The 15,044-nt window shown below is 39.2% G+C and overlaps 1 protein-coding gene across 1 annotated transcript; it reads left to right on the forward strand.

Annotated features, from left to right (window-relative positions):
• The first annotated feature begins 2,995 nt into the window (after positions 1-2,995).
• On the forward strand, positions 2,996-9,908 carry EXOC1L (exocyst complex component 1 like). Its single transcript, XM_057414230.1, has 3 exons — positions 2,996-3,349; positions 7,060-7,190; positions 9,068-9,908. Exons 1-3 carry the CDS (start codon positions 3,229-3,231, stop codon positions 9,329-9,331), a joined length of 516 nt encoding a protein of 171 aa, XP_057270213.1. The 5' UTR covers positions 2,996-3,228; the 3' UTR covers positions 9,332-9,908.
• The last annotated feature ends 5,136 nt before the right edge of the window (positions 9,909-15,044 follow it).

Below are 15,044 nucleotides of genomic sequence, written 5' to 3' on the forward strand. Positions count from 1 at the left end.
AGTAGAGAAATAGAGAAGAAGAAAATTATTTTTTGAGTCACCTCCAAAGTGGAATGTTCATATTTCCCCACTGAAACCTAGTAGGGGAGAAAAGACTATGAAGAATAGGGTAGACACGGAGAAAAAAATGTTTATGTGCATTATCCAAAACACTGCGGGTATCCTGATTATCCTGATACCAGGTGCAACAAAACTGTCCTGATGCTTTCTAACAGAGGATGGGTGAATAAAGAATCAAAACAAACAAGAGCAGTAGTCAATGATGATTTTCTGTTTCTTATTAAAACATTCAGTGTTAAAATCACCACTGTACCTTTCCACATATATACCTAGAGTGGTTGTTTAATGTAGCATTTGAGAATGCATTAAAGGATATTGCACAAGTAATTTAATCGATATAATACTGTTTGAAATATAATTTGATTTGAGAGGTGGTATGAAGAAAACAGTTCCATCACAGAATAGGATCCTCTGAGTAAGTCTGCATACACAACAGCTCAGAAATGAATCCAGAGGCATCTTTTGCCAAAGTCTATACAGCAGGGTTTTGGTTTTGAGGGGTTTTGAGGTTTGGGGTTTTGTTTTGTTGGTTTTTTTTTGATAGCTTCATCTAACAAGTAGAAATATTTAATATTTAAGTGTTTAGAAATTTTAAAATTATTATACAATTATCAAAAACTTTTGCCCCGTTTTCAAGATTTCCAAATGTGATAACTGCAATGTATCTGTGTCTGTGCTTTAAGAGTACATGGTTTGGGACATATTACACAGATATTTATGAATGTGTTTTCCATGAGCCTCACAGTTATCCAGCATTGGTTTAGTGTGAGGTGTCCGTGCCCATGGCAGGGGGTTGGAACTTGATAATCTTAAGGTCCTTTCCAACCCTAACTATTCTATGATTCTATGATTCAGCATGTACAACAGGTGCTCATGGCAGTGTGCAGGCTATGCTCTTTCCATATCTATGTAGGCACGGACAGAAGGCAGGAGGTAGAGGAGCAGCAGAACTTTCATCACTCCTGGTCAGAGAGCAGCTACATAGCCCTAATGCTCCACCTAAAGCCCAGACATGGTTTTCAGTGTAAAGTTCTGTTAATGTACAAATTTCTACTAGCCATGTACTGCTGACCAGAGTGGCACAATATTAATATGCAAGAATATAAAAAAAAGACAAAAAGTCTAAGAGTATTAATAAATCAAAACTCTCTCTTGTGAAACCTGAAGTAGGATGACTTACAGTTTGATCAAACTATGAAAAATAGAAATCTAAACCAAGAAAGACCAGAGCTGTGCACCACTCTTGTCTCAGCTCCACCACTTCCAAGACATCAGTGATGCTTCACTCACCAGGTAGGCAATTTCTCCAGTACCAGCCAAATCTTTCAGAAGGGAAAAACTGAGCTGAAGGTCTTTTTCTGATGCAACATGAGCTACAAACTGGCTGAGTCAGAATCGGCTCCCTCATGAGGACTCTGGCACTGAAACCTCCAACCATGACACTATTAACAGTGGTGGTGACAAACTGAAGTCTGGGGCAAGGTTGCCAGTAAAAGAGGGACTGTGACCTGCATCAGTCCCATATTGAAGGCGTTGGCAGGTCACTAAGGTTGTGAGCAGGGGTGTGGGCATCCCTGAGCCTCAGCTCTCCAGTGGAAGTTATTCATACCAAGGCTCTTTCTTAGCGTGCAGTTGTCTCAGTTTGGACCTAAGTATCATGCTTGTTTCCTAAAATGAGCCTTTAAAGGTAAGAGAAGAAATTTGTCCTTAGAGAAATACGTCCAAAACCTGGAATTTAGAGTAACTTTACTTTCCCAAAGCAGGATTACAACTGTGTTTCCAAACACTGGAGACCAAAATGAAGCTGAATAAGCCAAACCCTTCTGGTTTCTTTTCAGTCCCTTTCCCACTCATCTAGCTAGTATCTACCTAGGGGAAAAAAGACCATGAAGAATAGGGTAGACCCTTTCCCACTCATCTAGCTAGTATGTAGCTAGTACCCTCAGTCCTCTATGGAGAGGACTATCCTCCCAAATTCTACATCTACATCATTCTACTTGATTCCATTTTGCTTCACAACAGCAAAAGCATCATGTAGACCTATGGCACTAAATTAGTCTAATAATATCGTAAAGCAAAACCCCAAAACAATTTGGTGTTTTAGATACTCAGATTTTTACCTCTTGTAAATCTTCACTTCAGCACTCAATTTCATTTTAAGGTTAGATTCCTTTCTAAGTTACGTCAAGACTGTAAGAATGAAAAACTCAATAGGGTGTTTAGACATCTTAAGCTGGAGCATGAGAATTAGAAGAGAACATCCAACTGCTATAAGCAGTCAGAAATGACTCCGAAGGGAAAAGACACACACATTTGCAGAGTGCCAGGAGCAACCAAAGTTTCTGCAAATATCCTAATGTCTGCTGTAAAAGGCCCCTCACATATATCGACATGCTGAGCATGGTGGTTTCCTCTGGTCCCCTGGCCACATTGTCTCTCTGAGGGCTCCTGTTGTGTGGAGGTGAGTTTATTTGCTGTTTATAAGGAGTGGCATAAAGTAATTTTCCCCTTAACACTATTAATAGCCATAAAGCTGTTAGCGTAGTTAACACCAGTAACCACCATACGGTTGTCTAATGCCTTTTATAAACTCTATTCACTCTTTTACTTACTGATGGAAAGAATCGCACTAATTGTCAACTGTTTTCTCGGCAAACTGCCTTCAGTGCCATTGCCTCGTGTTTTTCCTTGCTCGTTCTCCCCCCCCAGCAGGGACCTGGCCCAGCCCCAACGGCAGTACCTCCCGCCGCGGTCGTCGGAACTCCTTCCTCAGTCCCCCTGCGGTCCCGGTACCTACGGGGCAGCCGAGGCAGCTCCGTCCCCCTGTACGGGGTGCGCCTCGCCGGGGCAGTCCTTCCTGCACGGGGAGGCGGGCGAACACGCGTGGGGCGGGGAGATCCGCCGCCCTGCCTTTCCCCCCGCCGGCGAGCGGAGCCTTAACGGCGGCTGTCCCCGGCGGCGGAGAGGGCTGGCAGGGAGGGAGCGGGTGGACCCGCCGGGGCCGCAGCTGGCGATGCCTCCCCTGCGGCCGGGGGCCCCGCGCGGCCCACGGGCAGCCTCCGCCGTGGTGCCCCGCCGGCTCCCGGTGCTGGCCGGCGGCTGCGGGGAGCGGGGGGCCGGTACTCGCCGCTAAGCCGCTACATCGGGAAGGGAAGAGAAAGGGGAGCGATGTCCTCACTGGTGAAGGAGGACCTGGCGAAGAGACTGTTCGGGCCCCGGCGGCGGCGGCTGCAGGAGTTCATCGAGGTGGAGGGCACGGGAGCCGGGCGCTGCTACCTGTGCGCCGCAGGTACCGGGGCGGCGGGGCAAGGGTGCCCCGCGAGAACCAGCGGGTTTGCGACAGGAGGGTGCAGCGGCAGGTGTGCGGGTTGTGCGAGGATGCGCGGTCTGCTGCTGCACGAGCAAGCCATTCCTATAGTTCTGATTAGGCGTTCCATGAGAAATCATAACCATACGTTAACGTTGCGGAAAACATTTGTGACTTCTAGAGCTTCTGCATCATTCCTTGTCTTGGTCTATTGTCCCACATATTGTCCCAGTTAGTCCGGGAACAATAAATTAGACTCGTGGTTTAAATAAATACACATCTGAATTAGTAATTGGCACGAGCTGTGAGTGAAACAAGATAAACTTACTTATCTGTCTACTTACATTTAATTTCAAATATATCTCTTTCAAAACGTTTTTAGAACAAAGTTTTAGAAAAGCTTATTTGTCTTTGTTTTTACTTCACAACACTGAAAGATGCTAAAAAAGAGAGGCGCTCTCATCCCTAAGCAGATAGGTTGATGCAAATGCTTCTTTCCAGTCTGTTTCCTCTTCAGGTTCAAAATATATATAACAGGTAGAAATAACTTATGCACTTGAGACATAGATTGGGTTAAAATCCAATATGGGATGATGTCAACTGTATTATGTTATCATTATCTTTCTAAATGTCTGAAGTCTTCAGAAAGTTTAAATTGTTTCACAGATTACTGGAAATTCCGAGCAAGCCATGTTCCCTGCGCACATGTAATTTTAATAGGCTTTGTATTTTAGAACTGTTAGAAATTGATTCCTGAATGTCATAAAGCTTCTAAATGTACAGAAACACCAACCTGGTTCATAGTTTTTCAAACTATCTGTTAGAAGTATATTTAGTTGCATATGGTAGATAACCTTTTCACTATTATCAAGCACCCAAAGAGGAGAAATAACATTACACACCTTTAAAAACTTTACTAAAAACTCTTACTAAGGTAGAGTAGAACAAGTCATTAAAGAAAGCTCTTAATCAGATCAACTGATTGGAAGTCCCTGAAACATGAAGGAATATTTCTATAGAGTATTAAGAGTGGGACATCTCCAGTATCCAGTATCAAACTCTCTTAATACATTCAGGCGTAGTCAAGTAAGTGATGACTAGAGTGGAAATTTGATTCTGAAAGGTGGGTTGCATCCGGCTGCTAGCTAGCTGCTGCAGTCTGCTGTGATTCTGTAGGAGCAAAACACATTATCTAAAATCTTATCCCTGCAATGCAACCTCAGTCTATGCTTCTTGAGTTCAAATTACCATATAAAAAAAAAAAATTAGAAAAGCAGTCAAACTATAGGCAAAATTAGAAGTCTGTGCCTTTTGAAATCTATGTTACAACAGAATCTTACTGTGGATAATTGAACAATCTTATTTTTGTGCAAGATTATTTTTGTCCAAGATTATGTCCCCTCCTTTTCACAATAGCAAGTCCCAGTTCTTCCATGAAGACTTTCTTTAAACACTTTTATAAACACTGGAAGAATTTAAAATGGAAATGCAACCACATTCTGTTATTTTCACAACCCATTATTGGTGTGCCTGAGAAGAATGATAAGGTTAACATCATGTTGTCCAAAAGAGACCCTGAAAAAGGTGTTCAGTCCATGGAAGACGTTAAGAAATGTTGGTGCTCTATGAAGGCATTTCAATACCTTTCCCAACCCTCCCCAAACAAAAGCTTTCAGAGTTTAATAGAACTGAATCAGCTGATCTCAGCTTATGTTCTATGAAAAAATTACATTGTCTTTAATTCTATTAACTGAGTGAAGAACAAGCAATATATAAAATGCAGGGAAAGTAAGAAATATTTTGTTGCTGTTGTTGTTAAGAATAGTCCACCCAAGTTTCACCGCTGGGCAGGACACACTCCTGGTTTCACTGCTGCTAACACATCTGTGCTCTGTCCTTCTGTCATACAATTTCTGGTGCTGGCTGAGGGGTAGATAAGTGGCAGCATGTGGGAACTGGGGGCCACTAGGACATCCCCTTGTATTTACAGCAGGAGTCGGGGCTCTTGGGCTTGCTTCCTTTTGCTTTAACGCTGAGGGAGACAACATATTCCTTCACAAGCAAGCAAACAAGATGGCAGAAACTAAAACTATGAAGAGAACTTTCTAATATTACCCTACTAGATTTGCTTGCAAATAGAAACCATTGTAACTTCTCCACAGAAGACAACACAGTGGTGATCCTCAGGTTAAAAATCATTGAGCACCTATGTCTGATAGGACCAGGAGAAAAAGTGACAGTTATTTGTATTTCCCAGGCAGGGAAGCTATAGGCTGAGAGAAATTATAATAAATTCATATATTTTCCACTGTTTTTCTTTGCAATGGAAAGAAGGCATCTCTCCAACATGTATCTTTTGTTTGTCTTTATTTAATAACAACTTTCTTATAAACAGGTAAGAGACGTTTTAACAGGAATAAGAAAAAATTAGTTACGTTTCACAGTAGTTTTTAAAAAAATTCAGGAAGTATTTGGAAATAGAAGAATTTTGCTCCTGTATCTGTACCCTCGTGCTGTGATGTTGAAACGATCCTGCCAGGCATAGGTGACATCTTGCCCTTACTTTAAGCTATTGGATGGCTGGGGGGAAGTGGCCTGCCCTCCAGCCGTCATGCTGGATGTGCAGGAGATTGTTCAGACTCCAGTGCTTTTCACTCTCATTATCATGTATTACAGAAATCCAGTCTCCTACACAGTACTCAGTGTAATCAATTAATAATGGTAGTTATTGCAAAGAGTGTCTTTGTGCTCTTTTTACTCTCATGTCCTGCCTAAGTCAGAAAATAGTGAATTCTGCAAAGACAACACTGGACAACTCAAAGCTTTAAGGAATGTTTTTGATGTTGTTTTTCTTAAATGGCCTACTTACGTATTTTATAGGGAAATGAAACTTTTGCTTTGAAAAAGTAATGGCTTTTTCAAAAAAGTAAGAGAACTTCATCCATGGAATGAAAAGTGTAGCACAAGTCATGTAAATACAGAGCCCTGGTAGCAGTTCTACAAGTTTTTGGTTTGAGTCCAGCATCCCAAAAGATTGCCCTTGAAGTAAGTAGAAGTGGATTATCCATACTGATCCAGGGCCAGAATTAGGCTGTCATTGGGCTGCTTGTGAATTCAGATGAAAGGCTTTTGCACAGACAAAATTCTCTTTTCACAGACACTCTTCATCAGAGACTATAGTGATAGGACAAGGGGTAATGGCTTTAAACTTAAACAGGGGAAGTTCAGGTTATATATAATGAGAAGTTCTTTATTGTGAGGGTGGTGAGGCACTGGAATGGGTTGCCCAAAGAAGTGGTAAATGCTTCATCCCTGGCAGTGTTCAAGGCCAGGTTTTACAGAGCCTTGGGCAACATGGTCTAGGGTGAGGCATCTCTATGCATGGCAAGGGGGGTGGAACCAGATGATCTTAAGGTCCTTTCAAACCCAAGCTATTCTATGATTTATTCTATGATTCTATGACGAGCAAGTAAATCCTGAATCTACTAAAAGCTGTCAGGTTTCACATACTGAGAAAGTGGTGCTTTTCCTACTACTTGGGCAAAATAAAACTGCTAAATCCAGATTAACCCTATGCAGAGCTGTACATCATTATTTAAGTTATTATCTAAAATGTAGCCTGATTGAGTCTTTTCTTACCAGAACCTTTTGGAAGTACTTGCTTGCATATCTAAACTATTTTTTTCTTTTAGTGACTAAAAGTGAAGAAGTAGAAATATGTATGGTTAAACACTTGCGAGTGGATCTAGAGGAGAAATATGAAATACTTGAAAAATGGTTTTTGAAAGATCTGGAGATGATTGATGGAAAAGAAGCAGACACTGTAAGTGTTATGTATTATTAAATACATGTAATAACGTATACTTTTCTTGTGTTGCAATTTGGGATACAATATTAAAATGCAATTAAAATGCATTATATGAAAAAGTTATGTATAAACCAAAATAAATCAAACCTTCACAGAACTTCGGCTTTATTGCCTATGAGAGGCTCCACATTGCATTTGCACTGTTGTGGGGAAAGAGGAAGAAGAGATTTTTCTTGTCTGTTGCAGTCTTCTTCATCTTTCCAGTTGAGATCTGAGGGAGGGAGAAGCTGGGTGTTTTCTAATTTGTTCATCATAACTGGGAATAAAAATTCTTCACCTGCAGCTCCCAGTGTAAATTGGAGTTAATCCCATAGATCTTAATGTGTGCTTGAAAACAAAGCTTTGTTAAATATTTTTATGAAGATTATTATCCTGTCATTTGACGGTATGAATCTGTTCTCTGTGTGACAAAGTCAACATCACAAAAGTGCACTGTTTGGTGTAGCAGTGCATGAAATGGTGCCTCTTTCACATAGCTTAATCTCACAATACTTGGATCAATTAAATATTTGTATATTTGTGTGTGTAAATATAAACCTGCTTTGGCTAGATGGGGCTGAACTTACTGCTAAAAAAGTCCTCATCTCTCAGATACAAGTTCAGAAAGGAAAAATGGGGATGCAGTAGTATATTACAGAACGCCAAAAGTAGAATTAAATCCTATTTTACAAAAGATAGAAGAATACGCTGAGGAGAATATCTTGGTGCATGTATAAGAAGTCATTTTAATGGTTGTCCATGCATAATAAATGTAGTCCAGGAAAAAAAAAAAATTACCTTTTTCCCTTTCAAAGTGCTTTCGAACAAACATAAAATAGAAGTTAGGTTAAATGATGCTAGTGAAAGAGAAACCAAGAGCCCCCAAGAGAGGTTTCAGAGCCTTGTTCCAAGGAGAATGACAAACTGGTTATTCTTATTCTGCCTTATGCACAATACACACATCGCTCTCAAGCCTAAAACTAGGAACCTGGGAGATGGAGGATGTGAGCTCAGCTTCAGAGTATCCCTGCATCCTGTGAGCTCTTTGTAGTTTAAGCCAAGGTTGGGGGGAAGCCAAAACTAATAATACTTCACATCCCTTCTCCAAGTTATCTTGCTTCTGGATATGTTGCCATCCCTTGCCCAGCCAAGGCAGCCAGAGGGTTTCCTTATCACTTGCTTGCATGAATTTACTTTATCTTTTTTTCTGAAGTGTTGTGCTAAAATATCCTTCAGAGATGAATCAGCCTCCCTCAACTGGTATGATCAAAATCTGTCGCATTTCTAGTTAAAGAAAAGCATAAATGAACCTCAAACTCATAATTATGTGGTGATTAACTCTGCTATAAATATTCATAATAGTTTTTCATATCCATAGAGTTTAACAGAAGTGAGCTGCTGCTAGGATTAATTGTGCCAAAGAGCCAGAAAGGACAGAGAATTACTATTTAGGCAGGAAGGGCAATCAATATTCTTCTTCTGATAGGCAGATGTTGTTATAGTCCAAGGCAAGTGCTTTTCATATAGTGTGTTTTAGGCAACATGACAAATTGGTTCATTTCAAAACAAGATTTTATAATCCAAATAAAGTGAAGCATACTGCTTGGCCAAACTCTGAAAGTTCTACTCAGGCAAAACTACTAATGGCAAATAATTGCAGCTAATTATAAATTGCACTCTGTGAAGTTTTAAATGATCCTTTAGTATCAATAGAACAAGTAGGCAAAGTCCTTTTCAAATGGAGAAAATCAAAAGGAGAAAAAGCCCTGAAGGTAGCTGGGCAGAGAACAACAGATTGCCATTCTAACACCTGTAAAGCATGTAATAATTTCATTCTGTCTCCATTTCTTTAGGATAATCCGTATTTTGATATGCACTTCCACAAAGTCTACAACCTGGAAGCATATAGCTGTGCATCTAAATATACCTTTGCTCGAACGCTGAACAAACTCAATGAAATCTACCTTAAGAAGGACTTGAAGATTGTGAACTTTGATGACACCTACCTAAATGATGATTCAATCTGGTCATCCAACAATAGGGATTGCTTGGTACTTATGAGGATATGCTTCTATGCTTCCAACCTTTTGTGTCTCTCCCTGTGTCCTTTGTCCTAAAGATGCATTTTCTAATATTAAGGCAACTGGTTGACTTTCACAAACCAGCATTTCATAAATCATCTGATCAAAAAGATAGTGACATGCAGTATCTGCTTTTTAATTTAACATATAAGTAACAACTGGAACATACTTTTTACGTAAATGATTGACCATTCATTTATATATATTAGGAGGGCCTCGCTCTGGCAAATACTTACAAATATATGAGACTTTCAACATAGAACCAGTAATTCTCATAGTCAGTGGTGATTGCTCATGTAAGTAGAATTCAGCATTTTCTCATATGTTCATGGAGGTATAAACTATCTTTCATTAATAGCCTGAAATATTTTTAAAGCATTAAGAGCATTAACAGTTAATTTATGTTGTGGAAGTAGATATAACAAAGCAACCAAATTAGTCCTGTATAAGAATGCTGCACATTTCCATTTTCAAATGGAATATAAATGTAGATATAAATTTAAGATATAAATATAGAACTCTGTTAAAGGGATCACACCTGCATCAATACAAGAATCAAACCCTCACTCTGATGAATTGCAGTTTTGTATTCAGGTATCATGGGACCAACTTCTCACCTGTGCACTTACGTTATTTTCCCTCAACATTAAGTACTCTCTTTGGTCTTCCCATTACTTACGATACTGTCTTAGAAACAGAAAGGGGATGTTCTTAAGGAGAATTGCTTTATTTGTCAGGCCTTTCAAAACTTCTTTTCTTTTGTATCATTAACATCTTTCTTGCACTTTATTGCTTATGTATATGAACAGGCCTGGTTAGAGAACAGAAATTGTTATGTCTCTACTTCTGGACAAAGAGTTAACAAACTACTATGTAAACAGTAGTTGTTGACTACTACAATTACTTTGTAGGCAAGTGATAGACTTTTAAAAATTCATAAAATTGAGAGTAATTTTGTCCAGCTTCTAGCTATGTGTTAGCGTATTCGGTGCACTACATACATGTAGTACATATTAGTACTTAAGAGTTACATTTAATATGGGGTGGAGCCTACTGAGTGGTTTGGAATGTCTCACCCTTAACAAAAAATGAGGGCTGGACTTGTGACAGTATATCACAGTAGAAACAGGATGAATTAAAGCTGTATAGAGCAAGAGCTGAAGAGGAGCAATTTTGACAGTAAGAAGCACAAATATACTGCCGAGAGTCAGTCAGCTAAGCTAGTTGCCTGCTCTTTGCATACTCAATAAAGAAATGCCAACCCAGAAGGTCATTCAGAGAAGCTTCTGGTTAGAACATACTGCAGGAGAAAATTTGATTTCCCTTTCGGCAGCAAAGAGAATAGGAAGGCTAGCTGTGGTGTAAACCAGCTACATACCTAAAGCTGACTAGGAAGTCTCAAGCTGGTTAATGTCCTTGCTCAGTACTTGCCACCTGTAAAATGGGACAGGCGCACAAGGGTACTGTGACTTGTATTTCACTGTTGTCTTCCATATGAACTCCCTCCTTTGAAAACATTTGCATAAATGGATTCAAAATTGAAATAATCTCGAGTAACTGAGAATATATTTGAAAAACTGTATAAAATGTACAGCTTTTTACTTTAATTTTTAAATGTTATCCTATTGCTTATATATAGGAAAGGACATACCTTTGATTAGCTGATCTTCAGAAACTATAGGTTTACTCTAGGCATAGGTTGTAAATTACATTTGCTCTAACCCAAATCTGAGTAATCATGTACATCTTGACAATTGCAAGGGCAGTTTATGTGGGTAACACATATATTCTGTTTTTTGTAAAGACTGAAGTCTTATATTTGCCACCTAAATACTGTTAGAGAAAAGGACTGTATTTATAGTAATTGTTTATGTAATGCAGTTGCTCTTTATGGCATGTCTGTGGGATAAAACAGCGCAAGTATCTGTGTTGTGACATTTGACCCTTAACTATAAGGAGTATTTGCCCAACAAGCAGGTTCCACAAAACCATCTTCAATAGCAAGTATAATTTAGACTACTGTTATCTATTATACATAGTTCTGTTTGGGTGGTGTACTAACGGTAGAGGTCACAATGTTTTCTGTAATGTGCTTAATAGTCACAAGGAAATAGTTTCTGTGTGGAAGAGCTTCTATTGTTCATCTTGAAATAAAAAGCACAGACATTCTAATGATAAGCACTTCAGAGCATTCTTTTGAAGTAGAGTACAGGTACAGTGAATTCCTGACCAGAAATTCAGCTCTGATAAGCTGAAAATGGCTATAACGTTAAACCCTATTTAATAGACTTGCATCAGTAGTTTGTATGTTTCTACTCTTTTATTGTATAAACATTAAACTGACTGTATTAGAAGATAAATAGTCCTGCATTTTATGTGGAATAATACACAGTTAAAACCTGTTTGGCATTTATTCTGCCTGATAACATAACATTTCAGACATTCGTCACTAAGTGCTTAGACTAAACAAAAGGAAAGGAGAAAAAGGGACATTGTCCAGGTGAATTATTTAAGTTATTATCAGGAGAAAAAACACTTTAAAGTTTTAGATTAGGTCTTCGTGGACCTAATCTAGGGCCTTCTTACATTTACACAGTTCTTTGTAAGATGTCACATACCAAGACACTGAGTAATTGCTGACTGGTCTGACTGCGCTATGGAAAGTCTTTGTCCTGAGGTGCAGTAGACTCACATCATTCAGTGCAATGGCAGCACAGGACATGGAGATTACACTAAATTACAAACGGAAAAGACCTGACAGGCTAAATAGCCCATCTTTCAATTAATGCAGAATTGTTTTCTACATCACATTTCCTGACACTGGATATACAGAATGTAGTTTGAAATACAGTATATGGGAATTCATTTGCTGCTCCTGGAAGACTTCTCCAAAACCGAACAGGAGGAAACTTACAGAAGTAAAGGATTATCACAAATGCATTTGTAGCAATCTTACAGAAGGTTTCAACTAAATGATGGCATGAACTGATACTTGAGATTGTGGATATAATGGGGACTTTCTTCAGAAGTCAGAAATTTTTATCAGCTATATCTGTTCCATAGAAAAGTAAAAATAGGCACCCTTCAAATGAGGAAGAGTGATAATGAGCAAACAGAACTGTCCTGGGTTCAGCAGTAGCAGTCATTTTTCTCCTTCTTGGTAGCTGGTACAGCGCTGTGTTTTGACTTTCGGCTTGGGAACAGAGCTGATAACAAGGATGTTTTGGTTTGGCCAAGGACTTTGTAAACCTCTTGCTCTGCCAGAGAGGAGGGTAAGCTGGGAGGAAGCAGAGACAGGACACCTGACCCAAACGAACCAAAGAGGTATTCCATACCACAGCACGTCATGCCCAGGATGTAACTGAGAGTTATCTGGAAGGGCTGGGGGACTGTGGGGTTGGAGGAGGTATCGGTCGGTGCTTGGTTGGGCTGGGGGGGGGGGGGGGGCGAGTTATCATGGTGAGATGTTGTATTCTCTTCCCTTGTTATTTCCTTTATCATTGTTATTATTGATGGTAGCAGTAGTGATTTGTGTTATACCTTAGTTACTAAACTGTTCTTATCTCAACCCGGGAGAGTTGCATTCGTTTCGATTCTCCTCTCCGTCCCTCCGGGAGTAGGGGGAGGGCAAGAAGGGGGGGGAGTGAGTGAACAAGTTACCTGCCTGGTTTTAAACCATGACAAGAACTCTGTGCTCACTCATTTAAGAGGCAGAAAGAGACTAGTAGCTGTCATAAAAAACTGATGATGTTTGTTTTCCCAAGTGTATTTTTTTAAAAAACGCTTTAACCAACATCAGAATTAAGAATATGGGGAAACTTACGACAAAAAAATTTGAGAATATTTTGTATGTAGCATCTATCAATACTGTATTTGTCTTACTCTATACTTAAAAAGAAACACATCAGTTTGCTGTAGCTCCATGCTATATAAACCATTTAACATCATTACTCAGACAAGAGATTCCCATATCCATAAAAAATACACTGGTGACATTCCATTGGAATTCATGGATTTAAGATAATTTTCACCACCTAAGACTCATGATCTTATATTTAAACCAGAAGGACTCTTTTCTTGTGTTTATCATTCATGGATAACCAGTCTTTTCCTGCATCTTAAATTAAGCAAATACAGATCAATGCAGAATTTTAAAAACAATTTTGGAAGCGAAACAGAGCAGGGAGGCTTTTCTGGACTGTACCTGCTGATTAGTTCTGATTTTTCTCCTTTGTATTTCACAGTCACACATACAGTAATCCACCTCTTCCCAGTGAAAGCCTATACCACTTTTTCTGTCATTTACCTGTCATTACCTGCTCCCCAATACTTTCAGTCACTTTCAACATATAAATCTATCTTCTTCCAGTAAAGCTGAGGATTATATTGCATTATTTGTAATACATATTTTAAGAATATTTTGTCATGATTTAAAGTCACTGTTGGAAGATCAAAGGCCCTTTCTAAGGAGCATCTGTGGGAAGCTGAAATAGGAGGGGAGTGAACGTCACTGTGCATCCTGGAACATGACCTCATGTCAGTTTTAACAGGTATAAACTCATTTTAGCATTAACAAACTACATTTTGCTTTGGGTTTTGTTTGCTTATTTGTTTGTGGTTTTTTTTTGTTTTGTTTGGTTTTGTTTCTTTCTCTTTAGCAGAATTAACAGCTAAATACAGGAAATTAGGAGAGGTTTGAGTAATAACACAGCTTTAAGAAACCTTGTCCAATCTTTTACGGCTGCCTTGTCCAGTCTAGATCCAGTATAGATCTAGCCAGAGACAGTTACATTTTGTGGCTGAATTGAGAAATTACCAAACTGTAACTCCTCTTTTAACCTTGGCCCTCATAAATTATATATTGTAGGGGTATACGGCAGATTGATTTCTAAATCAGAAAACAGAAGTACATTGAGCAAGACTCCATTGGTCAGTTGTGTTTAATACCTTCAGCCAAGTGGAAAAAATTTACAGAAATGAAGAAAACACAGTTTTACATATTAAAAAAACCTACATTTTGGCAATGTGTAACAATTGCTTGGAAAAGACATTTTCTATTGTTCCTTATTGGTCATGGCCTGGCTACTACATTTTATCAGCCATACCCTAAAGACATGCTTATGTATTAACATGAATATATCAAACAGTTCAAGTAATATGCAATGATTTCAGCCTTAACTCTGCATGCAAGCACAGAAGAAATGCTATATTAATTTACATTAATAACACTAAAAATGAGTTAAAAGTATTGATGGTGTGGGGAACCTCCACCACAGCAAAGTTTGAACTGGCAGGTAGTTTCAGTTCTAACTGAATTCAGCAGTGGGTACCAGTAGCTACAGCCAGGTTTGGACATAATTTCTCATGGTTAGATGCCAAGTCCTAAATTTCATGATCACTACTCACAGAGTAATGCTTCCCTCTGAATTATCCCTAGCATCAAAGGCTGCCAGTTTCTAAGGGTGCTTCTACTTAGGAGGAAAGCCAGAATTTGAATGTTTTTCATGGAAGTTATATTAATGCTGTGACCAAATCGAATTAAAGCACCTGATCAGAGATGGACTTCACTGTCATTTGAAATCCTAAGCTACTGTCATATTGTAATGTATTGAATGCATTTCGCAACCCCCAGTATACCTCCAATTCTTTTGTGAATAGGCTTGTCTCCTAAAAGATACAATACTTAATAATAGCTTTGCCATGAGGTCAGCTGAGAACACAGATGCAAGTTGAAAGGATGTTAGTTTTG

Source organism: Pezoporus wallicus, unplaced genomic scaffold (genome assembly GCF_028554395.1).
Source record: "Pezoporus wallicus isolate ANWC-B61680 ecotype Strahan unplaced genomic scaffold, APGP_CSIRO_Pwel_v1 contig_5709, whole genome shotgun sequence".
In the NCBI taxonomy this organism is placed as follows: domain Eukaryota; kingdom Metazoa; phylum Chordata; class Aves; order Psittaciformes; family Psittacidae; genus Pezoporus; species Pezoporus wallicus.